Here is a 22101-nt window from a genome sequence, read left to right on the forward strand (position 1 = left end):
GCCCTGTATTCTGAGAGCAAAGAACGTGGGATGAATATAAGATTTAAGGAGGTCAGACAGCTATGAAGGAAACAGTTCAAATTGGTACAAACTGTCGAAACTGGATTTATTTAGCTGCAGTCTTCTGAACAATTTCAAGACTTTTAGTACGAATACACAGGAGACCAGAAAACGAGGTGTTAAAATGATCCATTCTGGACAGCACAAATGTGTTGTTACTCCCCTCAGGTTGAAACACCAGCACTATGCGTTCTTTAGAGTACAGGCATTTATTTTGCACATCCATGCCATCAATACGCCGTGAGAACTGAATAAATAAATTACATAAATCATTCATTAGTCCAGTACAATATCAAGCATTCTCATACAGAATAATCACATAACAAATGTAATACAAACATAATACACACTATTATTATTACACTATTTGTCAGCTGTAAAAGGCTATACGCGACTAACTAACTTAAGGATAAACGAAATGCAGGCAGACTATCACGCTAATTAATTAATCACTATCTGCAAACATTATACAGAAACACAAAAATAAGTTGCATACCTCATTGGCCGCGTTATCTCAAAAAAGGGGGTAAGAAAGAACACCTGACTCTTCCAAATCTCACTTTATTTGCCTTCCATCAAATCCGACACCCTCTGCCTCACATGCTGACCATGGGGTGCAACAACACTAACAAACCCCACCCCATACAACACTAAAACATTAGTTCCTATGAAACACCAAACAGGTCCTTTTAAATATTTATTCTTATTTGTACCTTGTGTACGTTTTTAACTATTTATATCATTCAACAAAATATAATCTATTTTAAAAAGTAAATTATTCTTATATTTTAAATCAAATTAGTAAATGAACTTAAAAATGTATAACTTTCTCTTATGCAGCTACAGGTGTGAAGTAGGGTCTCAGTGTCTGTCACATGTGGATGAAAAAAGGCGGTGTCGTGATGTCTTTAAAGTGATGGTTGGGGTTATTTGACGTGGGGTTGTGTGAGGTAGTCATGCAGTCGCTGTGTTACCTGCAGTAGATTCAGATAAGCATGCTGCCAGTTACGAGAGGCGGCCAGGAGCGCTGGCACAGAAGCTGACTGATGTGCTTCTGTTGAAGAAGTTGGTAGAAAAAATGCATTTTAGACACACAGCTGCAGCCAATACAGTGCGCACTGTAGGTGCACTTGTGTGTAGGAATACGGTAGTTGAGTGGTTGAGAAAAATAGAACCAAAGGAAACTGTTTTTTTGACGGGAAGATACAGCGCTGAAAATGTTCTACTTGAAGCTACATTTAAACAGATATTGGATTGTTTCAGCTGGCCCCATGCACAGCAGCACATAGCTCTGCTAGTGTACCACGTTCCCTGCTGCCTCTCCTAACTGGCAGCACTGATCTGAATCTACTGCAGGTAACACACTGACTGTGCATGACTACCTCACACAACCCAACTTCAAATAACCCCAACTATCCCTTTAATGTCCTAATCAAAAGAGAGGGTGCGATCAAACACCACGAATCTGGGCTCTCAGACTTTGAGAATCACACAGTTGTTGAGTTACTGCTACTTATTGAAACTGGTGTCTATGTCAGTGTTATCTAAATGTAGTCACAGGTCCTTTATGGCATCGAACTTCTCACAGCAGACAAGCCGGCCTTTACTCTCACAGGCACATACAGCTGAGTATCATCAGAGCCGCGGTGGATATTAACTTCATGACTGTGTGTAATTTTGTCAAGAGGTGAAATATAGAGTGAGTAAAGCAGAGGGCCAAGAACAGAGCCCTGGGGTACTGCGTATTTCACATAAGAAAATACTGATATAGTATTATTGTAGGAAACACAATGTTCTTTCACATAATCAAGACTTGAAACACATGAGATGCTAAATTTGTTTTCAAATCAGTTTAGCAGTACAATAGCATACAATGATTTGGTGGGGAAAATGCCAGTTGTAAGTGGTAAATTGACAATATTTAGGATTGTAGATCCCTAAACTGGCCAAAGATCCTTGGAAAGCGGCAGTAAGTATGTTATGAAGCCAAAACCAGCTTACACACAGATTCCTGAGAGGTGGTCTGACCATAGGCTTAATGGACTGAATGAAGTTTAAGTCACTTTTCTTGTTTTTTGGCAGCAAACTCAGCACATCTGTGTAATTCATCTTGGATGCAACATCCTTTTCAGTGGGTAGAACAGTGAGCCTCTGCACGGAGACAAACGTGCACAAACAGTTCCTGATTTTTTTTTTTCAACTTTGAAAAGCTGAGGTCTTCCAGTGACACAGTCATTAGGACCATCAGAAGAATTATTTTCCTGTAAACTTCAACTTCACTGTATAGACAGAAAAATTGCTTTGAAAATGGGGTGAAATGATGGGTTCTGAAGAAAGAAAGAAAGACAGAAAGAAATAGAAAAATAAAGGAAAATCTAGGCGACTTGTACATTTCTGTCATACCTTAGAAAGAAAAACAAATTGATGAGGAAACTGGGGAATTCCACAAAATCTCTGAAAGCACTTGTATGTTTCACTTAGGGACTAATATCTTTGTATGATTGGTTCTTCCATGTGTTTCATAAGTAAGTGTATCAGCTGAGAATTTATATGACAGAAAACTTTCTCCATGTTACTGTTCATACACATATGTCATTACTTATCAGGGTTGCACTGATCTCCATGTGTTTCTGGACTACTTAATTGATGCAACTAGTTTTTGTGTGCAATGAGCCGTTTTGATCCTGAGTGTGTGCATGTATGTTTGTATGATCATACGTGTACCAGAGTGTATCTCTCTCTCTGTTATCTGCCGCCAGTGTACATTCACAGCTAAGGCTCAATGAAGAACAGATAGATTTGAGTAGAGAACAGAAAAAAATGGAAAAGTACAAAAGATTCATTTCAGACAGTTGAAATGGTTGTTGAACACAATGAATACACACATGTAATATACACACAGCTCTGCTTATATGCACAACTGAGATTGATGCAGCGTGTGTGTGTGTATGTGTGTAGATCTTTATGAAGTACGGTCGGCAGCGGTGGAAGCTGCGAGGCAGAATCGAGATCAATGCCAAACAGGTGTGGGACAGCGAGGAGATGGTGTTTCTGCCACTCATCAATGAGTTCCTCTCTGTGAAGGTCAGTCCCTTTGGATTTATTTTCATTGAAATAGCTCATTCATACTAGATATCATACTTTTGTCTTGCACACTTGAATATACCCATGGTTCCAGGCTAGTTGGTCCTATCTCTCACTGTTTGTCTTTTATGTTATTACTTCCTCTTATTTATCTTAGTTTGACAGTGTGTAGGTCTCAGCCTGAATGAGACCAGGGGCCAGTTTCACCAAGATATCTCAGACTGCTCCGTAGTGTTGGTCCCGTTTTCTTTTTGCTCACAAGTCAGACCGTTTCACTGAAATAAAGACTGGCTCATTTTAAGACAAAAATATTAGACACCTTACCCCCAGGCTAACTCAGGCCCACGACCAATATTACCACGGTAATGATCAATGACACTTGTGCTGACCAACAACAAAAAAACAGGGAAACATGGCTCATAATTTGAGTTTTGACTGCAGCCAATAATTTTTTCAAATCCGATTTTTATTGTTTCACTTTGCTGAATTTCACATTTTACAACGTCCTTGTAACTGTTGAATTCTTCTGAGAGACAAACATTTTCTGCCAAGGTAAATGAAGCTGAGCTGATGGACGCGGTTCCTCGATCAGCCTTTTTTTTTTTTTTTTTTACCCAGAATTGATTGGAATACCGTCTGGCTTAAGATAGTCAAGAACTAAACTGCTTTGTGCAACAAATAAATTTAGACATCTATCTGAAGTCTGACTATTTGTTTTATCTAAGGCATAGTCAAAGTCTGTCTTTGTGAAACTGGCCCCTGTACACTGGCAGAAGGACTGGAGAAAGCAGAAGACAGTGGTTGCATGATCAAACTTTATTACTGCGGTCTCCTAGGTGACAGAACTGAAGAGCTTAGCCAATCACGTGGTTGTAGGGAGTGTTTCCTGTGAGACCAAGGACCTGTTTGCTGCACTGCCCCAGACGGTTGCCGTGGATATTAATGACCTTGGGACTATTAAATTGAGCCTCGAAGTAACCTGGAAGTAAGTCTTGCCAACCCTGCTGACTTGATGAGAACTGTCCTGTTTGTCCATTAAATCAGTCAAGTGTTATTCTGTAACAGAACATCACTTAAATATTATATGGAGAGTTTATTTATTCTGTCTTTTGTCTTCCACCCCTCAACGCCCTCCCCCACCCCCTCCACCCTTCAGTCCATTTGATAAAGATGACCAGGGGTCAGTAGCAAGCACAGTCAACAAAGCCCCAACTGTCAGTAAGAGATTCTCAACAATCTTCAACCAGAGTCCACCTGACACGCCGTCTCTACGTGAACAAGCCTTCTATGTGAGTTCCTCCATATTCTCCTTGATTCTCTTTTACCCTCCACAATAATGTTTGACTGAATGTTTTCTCAGAGTAGAGACAATGAATGTTTGTCTTTGAGTCGCTGACTGTTGGTACTTTGTGCTGATATTCACTGTCACCTTTATATTTTTATACATTATGATGTATTTAACATGGGAGAGTTGCAGAGAACTGAGTAATGACCAGACCTCTTTTGGACTTACACTCTGATGCAGTGGTTCCTAAGTTGTGTGTTTTTGGTTTTATAAATGTGTGTGTGTATTTTTGAATGTTTTAACAGGGTATAAGAATGTTTAAAAACTCCTTTGTTTGTTAGTTTTTTTTCTTGTATTAACACCTATCACTGTGATAAGCCACGGACAGGAACTTTTATGTTGTCGCTGCCGGACTACATCATATAGTTGTTTGCTATCTCACTCTGATTGCGCTAATAGATCACATATATGGCAAAAACTGGAGAATCAAAACAGATAGCTGGTTAGAAACAGGGTCAAGAGACAGATGGTGAATGGACAAGTGATCCCTCCCCCGTCAAACAAAAAAGAAAAACTGACCTTCAGTCTCTTTCAGTTCAGTCCTGAATGTTTGATCATTATCATTAAAATAAAAAGTGCTCTGAGAATGTATTATCTGGCCTCCCTACTGTAATGGGGTCGGATGTGGCCCACGAACATTTTTGAGATTTTCAAGTGAAGAACTCCTGAAGAAGCAAATAATTCTATTTCTCATCAAAGAATTTTTCAGTTTTCATCAGATAAATGACAGGACAGAGTTGAGCTGTTTAAAAACACTGCAGACTGAGTTTACAGAACAGCCACCGGCCTCTAACCACTCCCATTGCGCTTTGCTCCACCTGCTGCTCCTCTGACGTGCAGTCTCTGCCTCGGAGTCTGACCAGGCGGCAGCACTGGCCGCTGCTGGACATCTTCAGAGACACACTTAGCCAGAGCTGTTCCTGTAGCGACAACTCACCAACAAGACACGCCACTGCAGTAAGTCACGATGGAGTAGAACCCCTGCAGATTGTAAAAGAGCCCAATGGCGTAGAACATTGGAAACATAGAGCAGTAGTCTCTGTTTGTTTGCCCATAGCCTCATGGAGCCATGAGGTATGTATGCAAGGTTTCCAAACAGCTACGCAGCTGATTTCACTGATCGTCGACAGGAAGCAGACATCTGCTGCTGTAGTGTAGATCTGCACATATATGACTCAGCACTGGCCTGTAGTGCAGGTAGAACCTCCTGACAGAACTTAGACAGTACTTTTAGGCCTTTTAGTCAATTTATGATGATAAATCTTGGAGAATCGTGGACCTATAAATCTGTGAGTCTACCACCTGATGTAGGTTATGACAGTATAAACTATACAGACTATAGAGGATATAAAGAAACATCTGCTGGCATCAGTCATGATGGAGAAAGGCTTAAAGGCAGTTTTATTTTTATTCCTCCACGCCGGCGACAGTCAGAGCTGGAGGCATATTGTTTTTGGGTTGTAGTCCATTATCTATGTTTAAACATACGTACGTACATTCCATTGATGGAACTCAAATTTGGCACAAATGTCCACTTTGGCTCCAGGATGAACCTATTAGATTTTGGGGGTCAAAGGTCAAGGTCACAGTTACCTCAAAAAACATGGTTTTGGCCTTGTGAACACAATATCTCAGTAACGCCTTGAGAGAATGCCCACTGGGACTCACGAACGAACTGATTAGATTTTGGTGGCCAAAGGTCAGAGGTCATGGTCAATGTGACCTCACAAAATAGCCAGTACTCAAGACTTCACACAGCAATTATGACCAAATTTTATACAAATGGTTCATATTTTCTATGACTCTGGATAAACAGGGATGTGACCTGAAACTAGTCTGAGTGGAGGAGGCAGACGACCATGAGGAGGTGATTCTAGTTTTTTATTACAGTTCCAGTCCAGAGTCCAACATAAGTTTTGACATAATAACAATGTAGAGACCAAGTTCATTGATGAAATGTGGGCACTCTGCAACACTGATAAAAGGAAGTCTGACAATCTGTGAAGAAGCTTGAGCACACACCTGTGTGTGACCACTCACTTTCATTTTGATTTCCACATAAAGAGGTTTAGATATTCTGGATGAACTGTAGGTTTGTTTACATCATCTCTGATCATCTGATGACGTCATGTTCCCACATCTCAAAAATTATTTTGATGAATATAAAATTATCTTAATTTATGTTAATTATGGTCTAACTATGATTGTAAGACATAAATTATAATAAACAGGAATTATCCTTTGGTCCTTGCACAACTAGTGTTGTAATGCTGAGTGTCAAGGCTCATTCTTGACCTCGACAACAAGTAGTGTTGCTATTTTTTTTAAGCTTGATGTAAAGTATGATTGAAAAATGTTTTTAAATCTAGAACTTTGAACCCATGTAACTGAGGGTTTCACACAACATGTTTTTGGACCCTGTCTAAAATGTTTCTGTCTGTTCTGAATGGCTACATTGCTAAGACAAGTATGATGACTAATGATTTGTACAAACCCTGTTAACAACGTGATGATTTCTGAAGGCCTAAGGCCTCCAAACCATCAAGATTTACTGGCATTTTGTTGAAGCCCGAATCACTGTTTCCTAATTTCCTTAGCATTTTGATACTACTTCTTTGTTATCATTATATATATATATGTTCCCACTGCCATCAGGTCATACAACACCTCAGCCAAAGGAAGTGGACTAATCTAATTATTATTGTTTATTTATTATTAACTGTTTTTATTATTATCAACAATGAGCTAATGGACACAGAATTTCCCCTAGGGGATAAATAAAGTATATATCTATCTATCTATCTATACATAAATATGTATATATATGGTTACTGAATGATCCTTGTATTTCCAGTAGAGCAGCTTTTAAAAGACTGGTCTTCCATTGATTTCAGCACATTGATCAGTATCAGGCTCATGAATAGTTTGAGACATTCTCAGTGACTTCACACTTAGCCTCCTCTGATCACTGTTGACCTATCAGTTTTGTTCGTATGCAGTGTACTCAGTGTTCTACCAATCTGGTCACTGAAGCAGATCAGAAGAGAACAAAGAAGAGGATAATAAAGATAATTAAGGAGCGTCTCTGTATTTGCCAGATTGTTTAATCTGAAGTACCCAAGCCTTAAAAAGCTTTTACTGTCCTCCAATTGAACCTATCAACAGATTTCCATAATAATTACTATGGATCAGAAAAGTGGAAGCGTCCATCCATTGTCACATACAGTGTAAATAATCAAAAGGGGCAAAGTGTGTGAAGTGTGTGACTGAATCTGCAGTGTGGTGCTGGCCTGTATTAGCCTGCTAGCTGTTGGTCAGTTGAAGCTCATGGCCTGGATACAGAATGAATGTGAGGCCTTCTGGCAGGTGGTCTCCAGGATTTCCAATAAAGGAAAACATAATGGAATCACAGGTTATACCATCTCTCACAGCAAGTTAACTCTGTTGAGAGAGAGAGAGCATTCCTATTGGCTGTTCTACAAATAACTCTAAAGTTGACATTTGTTTAATTATTTATTACTCAAACAGAATTTGGGGTTTTAGGCGGCGTTGTGTCCTACAACTATTTCTTTGTGAACAACCAGGTGCAGTGACTGCACAGCTTCCTGTGGTCTTACAGTGACGTTACCAGGTTGGGAACCATGATAAGTGTCTGTACAGGGACCAAAACCAAAATTCGTGCTCACAAACCATATCTGATGACCTGCACTACAGATTGAGACATATACAGTACTGAGCAGATGGAAAAAAAAAACTGTTGTTGGTCAAGCAGTTGGTCAATCAAATCACTTATCTCCTCAAACAGCCTCATGATTGCCATCTTGAAGATGCCTTGAGCAACAGAATGTGTCCACCTCTGTTGATGTGTTTGTCCATATCCAGCCTCTGTTTCATCAGTGCTCTTCCCTTTTAGAACATGCTGCGCCGCCATGAGGAGCTGGAGAATGGAACAGCTTGGTCTAACTCATCTGAGTCTTCTGATGACTCCTCTAGTCCTCAGCTGTCTGCAGGAGTGCTACGCAACTCCACACAACATAAGGTAACACACAGCACACACTGTACATTATTTATGATCTGCAGTCCTGTTATGACTCTACCTCTCTTCTCTCAGTTTATCATTGTATCATTATCTTGGTGAAGTACTGGTTCATAAAGGAGACTGACAGTGGAAGTGACTCTTTGTTTTTCCTGCTTAAAACCCTCTGAGGGTCACATGAAGACTTTACCGTTTTTTCATACCTTTGTGTTTTGCCTCATAAAGTTGTCATTTTTAAAAGTTTCACCAAGTGCTGCTCAGATTCGGAATCAGCACCCCAGCTAATTATATATGCCACTCAATAAAGACGTGTCTACAGTATAATAGAGAATTAGTAGCCGATAAAACAAAAAATAATCCTTTATTTTACAAATAAAAACCTTAATAACAAAATCTTCAACACAGAAAGTTTCACACATTAGTTTGTATTGTCTAGAGGTGATTTTTCTATCTTTACCTGTTCATATATATGCTCATTCTCTGGAGCAGTATTTATGGATGTTTTTTTGTGCTCCTTGAAAAATCAGCTCCAAAGCCTCCGCTGCACTAAATATCTGAAAGTCACATCCTTCTGTCTTTATTCTGTCACTACAATAAACTCAGAGCAACTCCTCCTCGCTTTGACCTCAGAATAAAACAGTTAGTCTGGGTAGACAAGCAACTGACAGCCAGGCCTCTGACTGGTTGTAACAGCACCCACTGGAGCCAATAGGAGTGTCTAATTCAGTGACATGAACCTAGATGTCACTAGCAAAGATGGCAGATGAGAATATTGAAATAAGTGACTCACACAGACAAATGGGGGCTTGTTAGAAAGCGCTGATTCTCTAGGTTAACATGAAAAAAACAGCGCCTCTATCTCAAAGACAAATGTAAAGACAGCATGGTGTTTGGGAGTGCATACGCTCTCATGGGCGTCAGAGGTTTAAACCTTTTAATGTCTCTGCTGCATCTCAGTGATCCATGCAGTCACATGTGATGCTCGTCTGACTAAACTATACCTTGTAATTTCTGTGTCTGTAATATCATTCTTTCACTTTCACAAAAGAAATGAGATTTCATCAAACTTCAATCACTTCCTATTTGTAAGTGCAAAGAGTCATGGTGTACAGTCAGGGGACTTTGTTGGCATTTGTAAATTGTGATGCTGACTTGGTCCGGTCCACTCCGGTCCTTCCCTCATGTCAGCAGCTGTGCAAAGAGCTCAACACCGGCTTCATTCATTTAAGTTAACTAACAAATAAACCTCCCTCATGAGGGTTATCATACACTGTCATACGCAAATGTAATATACTGTATATACATATATTGAATTTCCATATATAAAATATATGTAAGGTGGCACGGTGGTGCAGTGTTTAGTGCTGTCGCCTCACAGCAAGAAGGTTCCGGGTTCGAGTCCCGGCTCGGACACGGGGTCCTTCTGTGTGGAGTTTGCATGTTCTCCCCGTGCTTGTGTGGGTTCTCTCCGGGTACTCCGGCTTCCTCCCACAGTCCAAAGACATGCAAATGGGGACTAGGCTGATTGTTTACTCCAAATTGACCATAGGTGTGACTGTGAGAGTGAATGGTTGTCTGTCTCTGTGTGCCCTGCGATGGACTAGCGACCTGTCCAGGGTGTACCCCGCCTCTCGCCCGAAAGGATGCTGGGATAGGCTCCAGCCCCCCCGCGACCCTACTAGAGGATAAGCGGTAGAAAATGAATGAATGAATGAAAATATATGTAGTACATATAAAATGAAAACATATATGTAGAAATGATATATGGAAATTGGAAACTGGAACGATTTCATATATTGACATATATGTCTAGCCCATATAAATTATGTATGTATGCCTACATTGTAGACATGTTACATAAATATATATTCATCACTAAGCCTGTCAGTATACTGTATGTTGTAGTAGGGTCCAAAAGTCTGAGACCACTTTCACAGAATGAGAGAATTAATAAGAAAATCATATATAAGCATATAGAATGTTTCTATGTATGTTGTTTTAATAAACTTGCATATTTAAATTAAATATACAGTGTATCATCAACATATGTGGTCACAACACGTTATACCATATAAAAATTGACACAAATGACACTCTGTCTAATATTGTGAACACATATCATAACCATGTTTTTTTATGTCAAAAAGTGCATGCATTTATATGAATGAGTCTCCTCCACCTCCACCTAGAGGTCCTTCTGTCTCTCTCCTCAGGAGATAACCTCTGTGAAATAAAAATTGACTCTTATGTTGAAACTGTGAAAACCCACCATAAGTTGATTATAACCAGTGGGGAGCTGGGTCTGTTTCCTGGTTGGAGAGAATTAGCTCACTCAAGATAAAGGTGCTTCCTAGGTTGGTGTATTCCTGATACAGGCGCAGCCAAGCTGTTCACTTCTGAACAGCTTTTACTTGAGTGCTGTACTTAAGTATATTTTTTTAATATCCGTTCTTTTGTATTATTTTTTTTAGAACCTTCTGACTTTTACTCCACTATACTTAAAGACAAATATTGTACTTTTGACTCCACTATATTTCTATGAAGTACTCTTTGAAGCAGAGCTTTTAGTCAGTGAATGAATTTTCTCTTTTCTTTTAATGTGAAACCATACATTTTGTTCATCACAGAAGAAACACTAGTCACAGTCAACTCCTCCACTGTCAGTCATGCGTGAACCTGTCAGTGTCCTAATGATGGCAACGTTAGATAAAGATGAGGCAGAAGATTCTTCACCAGAGACCACGGTCTGATCTGAAGTCTGTTTGAAGGTTTAGAAATAATGAAAGATTCATTAGTTTGAAATGTTTGCTGCGTTTACCACGACCAAACTTTATCACTGACTAAAGAAAAGGTAATACAAAAACAACAAAGGCTCCTTTTATTGATTCAATTGTGTTTTTATGGCCATCTCTACCGTCTTTTTCTACAGGTTCATTATTACTAAAGGAGGCAGAGGAATAACTAAACATGAGACACTGAGCAGAGAGAGCAGGAGAGAGGGAGGGAGAGAGAGAAGTCATCGGTAACGAAGCTTCGTACTAACGACTATGACCAACTCTACATATCAAACAGAGGGAGTTAGACATAAAGACCTGCCTCTAATAAAAGACTGTGACGCTCTGGAGTGAAGTAAATAAAGACTAAACCATTGTGGATACAGATGGAGGCTGTGCTCTGTGTGAGAGACTCAATAAGAAAGACACACTGTCTTGGGGCACCCCAGAGTCCTGCCTGTGGCCCTTTACTGTGTGTCATCCTCGACAACGTCAAAGTTATAAAATCAGGATTTGACTACAGGAGGTCCAGATAGATACTAGGTTTAGACCTAGTCTTGTTTTAAGATTATTTGTTGAGAATTTTATGCCTTCATCTGGGATTGTGCAGAGAGACAAGGAATGTGGGGGAAAAGCAGAGGAATGATGTGCAGCGATTTGTCCGGCCAGCTGGAATTCAAACTGGGGACTTGCTGCTCGGGGCATTTGCACTAGGTCATATGTGCCCAGGTCAACCCATGACTTGTAAAATGTTAAAATCAATTTTAAAATGGACTGGCAGCCATTGGAGAGATACTAGGACCAAGGTCATGAGAACTGTTACATTTTGGACCAGCTGAGGGTGTAATACAAATATCTGGTCTACTGTGTCAAAGACTGCACATAGGTCCTGTTTCAATAGTTCTGAGCTGGGTCAGAGTGAGCAGAAAACAGGCTGAACAAACAGAGGCTTCATCTGCTCTGCTTTCCTTTTCCACTGTTGTTCTCCTCCTCCAGAACAGTTCAGTTTGCAGTTTGATGGTTGTGTGTTGCGCTGTGAACAGTGATAACATGAGATTCAGCAGCTGCTCTAATGAACCCTGATCTTCTAAATATACTGTACAGATACTTGCTTTACCTGACTCTGACGTACTCAAGTTTTTTGGATTGTATAACGTGTGTTTATTTACTACGTTGTCAGTGTGTTGGGTTCAACCCTCCCGGTCACTCAGTGTGTCCATGTCTCCAGGCAGTGGTGGTGACTCCAGAGATCCAGCCAGCTGTAACAGGAAGTTCCACCCCACAACCTGAAATCTCATTTTGCCCCAGAGACTCCTCCTCCTCAACTCCAAACTCCACCCACAAAGTCAGTGCCATCAGCGAGTTCCCCAACACACCCAAACACCAGGAAGAGAGCAACAGGTGCTGCTTCATTTTGTTTCTGTGCTTTTATTTGAACTCTACTCTATGTTCAACATTTTAACACGACATATTTGTTGACTTTATTATATGATGTATTTTACACAGAGGTGATCTTACATGCTCATCAGTAGATTATAGTAGTAGATTAACAAATACATGAACTCATTTACAGGGAAGAGGAGAAGGGGACAGTGACTATGGTGACAAAACCCGACAGTGAGGAAGACAATGCAAGGCAACAGTCTCCCATAGCAGCAGTGGATGGCGTTGTGTGGAACAGCCACACCTCATGCAGCTACTTGCGATCTCTGAGCCACATCAGTGAAAGCAGCGCTGACGGCATTGTGTTGACTGACAGGTCAGGCGGCGAATCAGGGGAGGTGATGTCTCTGGCCTCCGGGATCTCCATCAACGACATTGAAATGGAGATGCCCAGCAGAACTCCTGAGCCGCCCGGCTCTGCTGCCACAGACACTGATGCGTCACCAAAGAGACTCGGAGTCACTGAAGAAAATGCTGATGCTGTCACAGATCAACAACCAATCAGGGTGCAACAGGATACATCCAGCTCTTTGCTCACACCCTCCTCCCCCAGGACTGAAGGGATGGACTCTAACACTCCATCACACCTGGAGCTCGACATCCTTCCAGAGAGCGGGGATGTGACATATGTGGCCCGATGGGTGCCGGTGGAGGAGGAGATTCCAGGTGCAGGTGCAGACGGTCTGTCTAGAGAGGATGATGGTCCAGTGGACTGCGGGCTGGAGGATGCCCTGGGAGCTGTAGTTTCCTCTCTGGATGATTATAGGGGACAGTTCCCTGAGTTACAGCTGCTGGAACATGAGCTGAAGCTGCTGCAGGTTACACTGAAGGTGAGAAACAAAGTTACTTCCAGAGGTGGGTAGAGTAGCCTAAAAATACATTCCAGTAAAACATCTGCTACTGTATAAAAACAAGCTCTCCAGTCAAAACGATTTGGGTGGTGAGTAACCAGATACACACACACTGCTGTCTTTTTCCCTGCTATGCAGTGTGTTTATGAAAAGTCTTTTGCTATCAGATTTAATATCAATGTCAGAACCAGCCTCAAACAATGTGAACATTGTTTGGACTAAAGCAGCTCCATTATTCTATAGGAGATCTCCTTTCTTTTTCAAGCTTTCACATATACATGTAGATACAACAAATACACAGATTCTTCACATATACACACATACAAACAGACTTTATTTACTGTTTTTTTTTAATCTCCCCTGTCACTGACAACATGCTGCATGTGATATCAGTGTTTGATGTTAAGGGGGAACCAGGTTTGACTGGTGTGTGATTGTGTGCGAGTCTGCGCATGCTCAATGTGTTTTCTATTCACTATGGATTGTGTGTATACAGACATGCACTCGGTTCTGTCTGCATCTAAAGACATACATGTGTGTGTGGTGTGTGTGTGTGTGTGTGTATGTAGGGTGGCAGACACAGCCGTTCGCCCAGCGTGGTCAGCCTCACCGTGGAAACAGCTCTGGGCAGCTTTGATTTCCTCGACACGTCTGACTGGGAGGATGAGGAGGAAAAGGGAGACAAGAGGAACAGAAAAGGCCGGTCAGTGCTGAAACACTGAAACCCAACCAAATGTTGACAAAAACATATATTTTATACCTAAGATTAGCTTGAGACACGCTCTTCTATTAAGTAAATAACCTTACTGTCAGTTATCTGTTCATTGATAGCAGGCATGGTGAAGAGTCTGTCATTGCAGGATAATGCTGCCATCTAGTGGAGTTGTTTTGGACCATCACTGTGGCACAGACAAACTGTTCTGTTGATAATACTGGGCTGGAGAATTCATAAGGACTTAGGAAAAGAATCATGTAATTACTTTAGGCATGTTTTTAAACTAACTTTATTTATAACACCAGGAGGATAAATCCTCCTTCTAACCACAGAAACAAAACAACAGGATTGAAATGTTGAAATAAGATAACGTGAAAGAAATGTACAAATAGAGAAAGTAAAGCCAATGAAATAATAATTAAATAGAAATAAGAAACTGAGCAAGAGATCATAATGAATTCAGACATAAGTACATAGTTTCCTGTCCTAGGCGCTTTTGATATTTTTACACATTTGTTAAATAGAGAAAATAGATTTTCAGTTCTTAGTGAAATGACATTTATGTATAGATTGTAGTATTTAGCTATGATGATGATATTGTTAACTATAGATTCAATCTGCTTGTTCTTCATGACTCCTCACTGGATTTAAAGAGAATGAATCTATATTTATGAATTTGGGCTTCAGTCGATCAGACAAGGATTTCCATCAGTTCTGGATCGTCTCACAAACACAAAACAGCTGCTGCAACTATATAACTGTACTATGAAACTATAATGGTGCATTGGTGCACATTAAATGCCACTGCAGAAAGGAATTGTGGGATGGCATTTCTCCTTTCCTTTCGTAAAGGTTGCTCCAATGTTTCCTATGCTAAAGGAGATAAGATAGGAAGCACTGAAGCTCCTTTCCTCATCATGTAGAGAAGTGGAGCAGCTCTGATCATGATGCTGCTCAGATACTTCAGCTCACTTCCCTCAGTTTGAACCTTCCTAAGAAAGAAAGACTTTTCAAACACAGCCCTGGTCTTTGCAGCTGTGAGAGCACATGAGCAGGATGGATGGAAAAACCTGATATGCTTTCATAACTTCCTCCTGTCAACACAAGCTCACTGAAATATGACTTTACAGGGTTTTGTTTTCTGCTCAGTATCACAAACTGTCTGGCATCAGTTGTTCACCTTACATGTCATTTAATTTGACCATCTTGATGGTTGGGTAACTTATTTCAAATGAAAACGATATTGCAGTGGAAACACTTTATTAATATGAAAACCGTCAAATATTCAAAACCATCTTGTGATGGGATCTCACCATTATTACATGGGTATTCATTGGTCATGGGTTGGACTAACCATCTTCAAACTCAGCCTTCACTTTGATCTCAACTACACATCTGTAAAGTTTCATGACTGTATGTATGACAGAATCTGTCCAGAGACAGACAGACAGACATATAAACACTAAGAATGCCTCTGTGATAGTTCCTGCTACAGTCGGTGTCTCCAGGACCACACTTTACCACAAGGACATACACACACTCACAATGTGAAAACAACACCAGCAGCTGGTAATTAACAATAAAAACTAAAGAAGACTAAAAATCTGTGATCACTACTCTGTTGCAGATATACTCATGCACAGTGGCACAGGGTGCTAAATGCTAACACATCTTAATTGAATGTGCTAACATTTGCTGATTGGTCCTAAACACAAAACTGCAGCAGAGGCTTATGGGAAAGTCACATATCTTTTCATAAATCAAAGTATTAAACAAAGTACAAATTTAAGATGATGAAGTTATTAAAGTTCATCCTGAAGGGAACATGAAGCAAATCAATCCCTCCTGCATTTGGTGAGATGTTTGACTCAAACTCACACATGTTAACCTCGTGGTGGTGCTAGAAAAGTTCTCTGGAGACCATAAATGTCTTTATAAGCCATCGTCTGGTCCTTCAGACCAAAGTGTTGGTCCAATCAGCTGACCAACAGTCGAGGTTTGAGTTAAGGGTAGGAGTAGACTAACCCTAATTAGATAAGATAATTGATAGTGTTATTTCCCAGCTCTCAGACAGAGGTGGAGCTGATGCCTCAGGACAGACCTACAGACTGACAGCTGTGTGCAGAAATATTTTTCTGTATTTTATCAAATTATTTGTGCCACTGCTGTAACACTGGAAAACATTTCCTGTCAAGTGGCTTTTATCTTTTGCTCAATGATCTCGTGTTGTGTGTTTTAAACAGTCTGTTAACCTGTGTGTCTGTATCTACTGAGAACTTTATCTCCCGTTGAGAGAAGAACTGAACTGAACTGAACCGAACCCATCACACATTACAAATCCCTGTTGTGTGTGTGTAGGTCTCTGCAGGACAGAGGCTGGTACAGCCCCTCCTCTCCCACCTCCCCCCTCACCACAGGCTGCACCACTCTAGACTGCTCCCTGGTGGTCCACTTGAAGAACTGCAGTGCACAGTTGCTGGTAAGAGATCCACAACACCAGAGGCCTCTAGCTGCCATAATGCACTTGTTTAGCAGTGACGCTCGCTATGCTTAAGTTTGTTTTGTAACCTAAATGTAATATGTAATAAGTTCTTTAAAAAGAGGCATTAGCAGAGTTAAAGCAGTGATAGGTTCACTCATGCAGTCACTGAAAAGTCTTTTGAAATACATGATTTCCTGTGGAAAACAAATCACTAGACATGCTATAAAGATTTACTCTTTTTCCAAACATGTTGTTCTGAACATGGCTGTACATGAAAGTTGTGTGTAACTTGATATATGGCATTGTGTGTGTAGCGTCTGGGTATGTTTGGTCCTCTACGGTGTGGAGAGATGTACGCCTTAGACAGACTGCTGAGAGAGGCCAGGGTGCTGGAAATCATCCGACGCATCACCAAGGACAACCCAAGACGCCTCAGACAACCTGCTGAAGGTAGGTCCCTGTATCTGTACATGTGTTTGGGCTCCACTGTGTGTTTGTCTGATGATTACATGCAGCCATCACTTTCATATGCAGAAGAACTAGAGGATCCTCAGTCACATTGGTACCACGTATGGACACTTTCCAGTGACAGCACATGAACATCTGCACCTCTTTTCCACGGATTCTATGTAATGTTGCTGTCTCATGCTAAAATCATTTAAATCCATTTTCCCCCTCATCAATCTACACTCAATACCCCATGATGACAAAATGAGAAGAGAACTTTAAAATTGTATTACAAAGGAAACTGAAATATCACATTGACATAAGTATTCAGACACTTTACTCTGACATTTGAGATTTCGCTCAGGTTCTTCCATTTCTATTGGTTTCTGTGTTGTAATTGACATCATTAATTGTGGACACTAAAAGTGCACATGTACTGGTCGTACAGTGAGAGCCACATACTCCTCCATCTGGCACCAAAATACCAGGCTTATGTATGAAATAAACTAAAGGCATTTTCTCTATAATTTTAGTTTAATTATGTTAGTTCGTATACACATAACACAGTTTCAGTTATTTACCATGTTTTTTTTATGAAGCCTCACTTTTATTTTTATTTCCTTCTACTTACTGTGGAATTGCCTGGTCACACCCGTGTGATGTGTTCAAGAACCATGGCAATAAATACAAGACTTATGTGAAAACAGTACAGAAATACTGATAAGTGTAATACGATGGAAAATTGAAAAAATATTATAGTCATGGAAATACATTTGCTAAAAGTTTCAGCATGCTTCAGCTGAAGCACACGTCAGGCGATCAGACAGCTTCCTGTGTGGTTTTACAACGGTCAGTATAATCCACACAATCTTAACTATGGTCATGTCAATAAAGCAAATTTAAATTTAAATGAACATCCTGAAGCACATTGAGGCTAAAAACAAGAGACACAATAAAAATTTTGGTGTTTCAGCCAAACCTGCTTCACCATGTTGAAAGTGACAACTAACTAAATCTCCACAGAAGATTCTCCTGAACCTCTCTGCTCTGCAGCGGAGTGAGATGAGACGTTTGCTGCACCCAAAGCTGCTTCTCTGTCCTGCCAGAATGTTGTGGAGAGGATGGTTGGTATTGTCCAAGATGGCCTCCATCTTAGACCCAGTCTTTTTGACCAGCTTGTCCAGTCTCTTTGTGTTCATGTCGGATATGCTGCTGCCCCAGCAGACTGCAGCATAAAAGAGTACACTGGCCACCACTGACTGATAAAACATGTGCAGCATTTCACTGCAGACGTCAAAGGACCTGAGCCTCCTGAGGAAAAAGAGCCGGCTCTGCCCCTTCAGGTAGATAGCATCTCTGTTCAGGGACCAGTCCAGTTTACTGTCCAGGTGCACACCTAGGTATTTATAAGTGTGCACCACCTCAATGTCCTTCCTCGAATGTTGACTGGCTGAAGGGTCGATGACCGTCTCCTTGGTCTTGGAGGTGTTCAGAAGGAGGCAGTTCTTGTCACTCCATTCACTGAAGGCCATCGTCAGATCCCTGTACTCCTCTTCCTGCCCGTTCCTGATACTCACCATAATAGCTGTGTCATCTGAGTATTTCTGGATGTGGCAGGACTCAGAGTTGTATTTAAAGTCCGCTGTATACAGGGTGAACAGGAACAGAGCCAGAACAGTCCCCTGTGGAGCCCCAGTGCTGCTCATCACTGTCCCTGAGACATGTGTGGTGTCAAATGTGACAAGTGACAAGTATGGTGGTGTGTCAGTGTGGTGTAGTCTGGACGTTAGTGTTTCAGTCGCCATCAAGTCTCAGTCTGCAAAAAATTGCTGATCTTCCTCTGTGGAAAAAGCAGTACTGTATGAATAATAACTAAGAAGAAACCAGCTTTTTCTAAGCTCTCGACTGCAAGTAGGTCAGGAATGAAGCTCCATGCTCCAAACTGAAGAAATTACTTAAACTTCAGGGGCCTGATTGAAAATAAAGAGTAATTCTTTCTTCTCTTCCTCTCTCTTTACTCTGTCCTATCTTCTCTCCATCACAGTGGTACCTCAGCTGGGCATGTGCCTGGGTGCCGAGTCACTATGGCAACACAGTGTGGGGAAGGGCAGTGTGTACAGCATCTCTGCTGAGAGATTCCTGGTTACGCTATCTACAGCCTACTCCAGCATACTGCCCGAGAGGGTGAACAGCATGGCAGACACAGGTACGACAGCATCCGTGTGTTTGCATGTGGTACCTGTCAGAGCAGGTACCATGTTAACGTGTGTGTGTGTTTCTGTGTGTTTGCCTAGTGTTCTTGTGTCTTGTTGAGCGAGTGCTGGATCAGAGGTTACCACGGCGAGGCAGCAACAGAGACACAGTGACGGTGACGCTGTTCCAGCTGTGGAGTTACTTAGACGCCAACAGCATCAGTGACATGGAAACACACATCACGGAACTGGCAGAAGAAGGTATCTCTCTCTCTCTCACACACACACACACACACACACACACATGTAAAGCTAAATGAACACCTGTATGCAGTGGTAATAAACAGAGACAACCTGCCTTCCACCAGTGTGGCTGGTGCAGAGGCTGGCATCATGTGACCAGGATGTGATCGTCCACACGCTGCGGCGTCCTGCAGAGTGCAGCCTGAGAAGAGAGGGACTTCATGCTGTGGCTAAATTACTAAAAGACCCACGAGGCAAAGTGTCAGCCTCTGCCAGCTCTGTGCTGAGGAGCCTGGCTGCTCAGCCCCGGCAGAGAGAGCAGGTGAGTGTGTTTGTACTGTATGTATCTGTGACCAGGAAGTTTCTAACACTTTCACCAAAGTCTTGCCAAGAATGATCCATATTTTAAAATGATTTTAATATATTTTACTTTGTTTTAGGTGTATTGTTTTTACATTCTCTATGACCTCAGTCAATTCTGGATACTGAGAATGTGTCTCCAGTCTTACTGTTACATGTGTTTACCCACATCATTCTAATTCGTTTTTAATGATGATCCTTTAGTCTGTTTTAACTTTCATATTGTTTTCCCGTCGACCATGCAACTTTTGTACTCCCGGAGCAAAATCAACCAGATCTGTTTGACTGTTTATAAAACATCGATCCATTATCTATACCGCTTATCCTTGAAGGGTCACGGGGGGGCTGGAGCCAACCCCAGCTGACACTGGGCAAGGGCAGGGTACACCCTGGACAGGTCGCCAGCCTATCACAAGGCTGACAACCACTTACGCACGCATTTACACCTATGGGCAATTTAGAGTCGCCAAATAATCTAATGTGCGTGTTTTCGGACTGTGGGAGGAAGCCGGAGAACCTGGAGAGAACCCACACAGGCACAGGGAGAACATGTAAACTCCACACAGAAAGGTCCCAGGCCCGGGGGTTGAACCCAGAACTGTGATTTGACAGTGCTAACCACTACTGTGCCGCCCTATTTATAAAACATGAAAAATAAAATGATACCCAATAATTGCATTACACCTTTTCAGCCAACTTTATTCCAACTTTTTTTAATTCTATGGTCAATAGACCTAATTTAAGTAAACTTATACTTCATTTTTGAGAATAAAAAAGCAGACTTTTTGATTATTTTGACTTTAGTTACAATCAGAGGAGAACATATGTTGATGAATTATCACTGACAGATATATGTCAAAGTTTAGTCAGGATACTGTTTGAAACCATTTCAAATTTATAATCTATAATGACACCTGTTGTCCTCGCATGTCAAAACTCACCCGGTCTGTTTTGACATGCGAGGACAACAGGTGTTACTGTTTTTAGACAACCTCATTCCAACCTATTACCATCATTTTTACACTTGTTTTTGGAATTCAAGGATAGTGAACCTCATTTACATAAAAGTATACCTAGTTTTAAAAATAAAAGTAAAAATAAGAAGAAATTATAAATTATTATGGATTATCACAGACTGGTTTATGTCAAATAATAGGCAGGATCCCCGGTCAAAACTGACTGATGCAATTTTATTCACAAATAAGGAGAGCAAAACAATGTTATTCACAAAGAACATTTATTTCCAAAACATAAAACTTTGGTTTCTATCATTAGAATAAATTCAGTTCCTTTGGATTATAAAATCAACTAGAAAATTCCTGGAGAAATTTTGAATGTGCCTGCTACTTGGTGCGTGTACTTCACTCCTCACGGTTCTATCTGTACAAAGCACGTTACTTTCAGTTTTATTCATGTCGTAGAGACTTATCCTGACACTGACCTGGACAAAATGACCTCACAATAATGGTTTTTAACCAAAATTGTCCTCACAATTATAAAAAGACATGTACACACACGCAAAGAACCACACATCAACGTGCACACACAAGTACACGGAAATACACCGTGTTGATTTATCTTAGAGTTGCTCTCATACCTGGGTTAAAAGGCTAAGAATGAACTCCCATCACTTCCTCAAAAACCGTAAAAGATATCAGAATGTGTGTGTGTGTGTGTCTGTGTGGCTGTGTCAAAGAGCCTCTTAACCAGCTGGTTCCAACACCTGTTTCTAGCTGGAAGACACGAAGCTGACTCAGATGTGGGTGTGATTTTGGCTCGGCGAGCCTCTCAAATGTCTGCTATTTGTGAAAAAATGATGACTCCTATAAGAACCATGAGCGGACCATGACCGGCAGAAGACCTCCGTGCACTGCATGTCTGGCTTTGGTGTTTCTAGAGCCAAAAATGTGGACACAGGAGCGAATTACAAAAAAATGTCACTTCTGCATTTTTGGGGAAATAGGCTCCTTAATTTCTGTTAAGTTTCTGTGCTTAGGTAAACACATTCTATGAAACAGACAAATTTGTCTACTATAAAGCTGTGATTTATGAAGATTGAAATATGTGGC

At 41.0% G+C, this 22101-nt stretch overlaps 1 protein-coding gene across 3 annotated transcripts in view; it reads left to right on the forward strand.

Annotated features, from left to right (window-relative positions):
- ripor1 (RHO family interacting cell polarization regulator 1) overlaps positions 1–22101 on the forward strand; it is a 120713-nt gene that overhangs the window by 90801 nt on the left and 7811 nt on the right. For 2 of the 3 annotated variants that reach the window (XM_022762991.1, XM_022762990.1), the window contains exons 10-21: positions 3019–3144; positions 3981–4129; positions 4301–4433; positions 8403–8528; positions 12528–12700; positions 12873–13572; positions 14163–14296; positions 16667–16787; positions 17105–17240; positions 19282–19443; positions 19532–19690; positions 19798–19994. In XM_022762991.1, the coding sequence (XP_022618712.1) occupies positions 3019–3144; positions 3981–4129; positions 4301–4433; positions 8403–8528; positions 12528–12700; positions 12873–13572; positions 14163–14296; positions 16667–16787; positions 17105–17240; positions 19282–19443; positions 19532–19690; positions 19798–19994 (2316 nt within the window). The remainder of the gene's footprint in view (positions 1–3018; positions 3145–3980; positions 4130–4300; positions 4434–8402; positions 8529–12527; positions 12701–12872; positions 13573–14162; positions 14297–16666; positions 16788–17104; positions 17241–19281; positions 19444–19531; positions 19691–19797; positions 19995–22101) is intronic. The other variant, XM_022762992.1, reaches the window with a different exon arrangement.

Source organism: Seriola dumerili, unplaced genomic scaffold (genome assembly GCF_002260705.1).
Source record: "Seriola dumerili isolate Sdu_G_001 unplaced genomic scaffold, Sdu_1.0 BDQW01000465.1, whole genome shotgun sequence".
Classification (NCBI taxonomy): domain Eukaryota; kingdom Metazoa; phylum Chordata; class Actinopteri; order Carangiformes; family Carangidae; genus Seriola; species Seriola dumerili.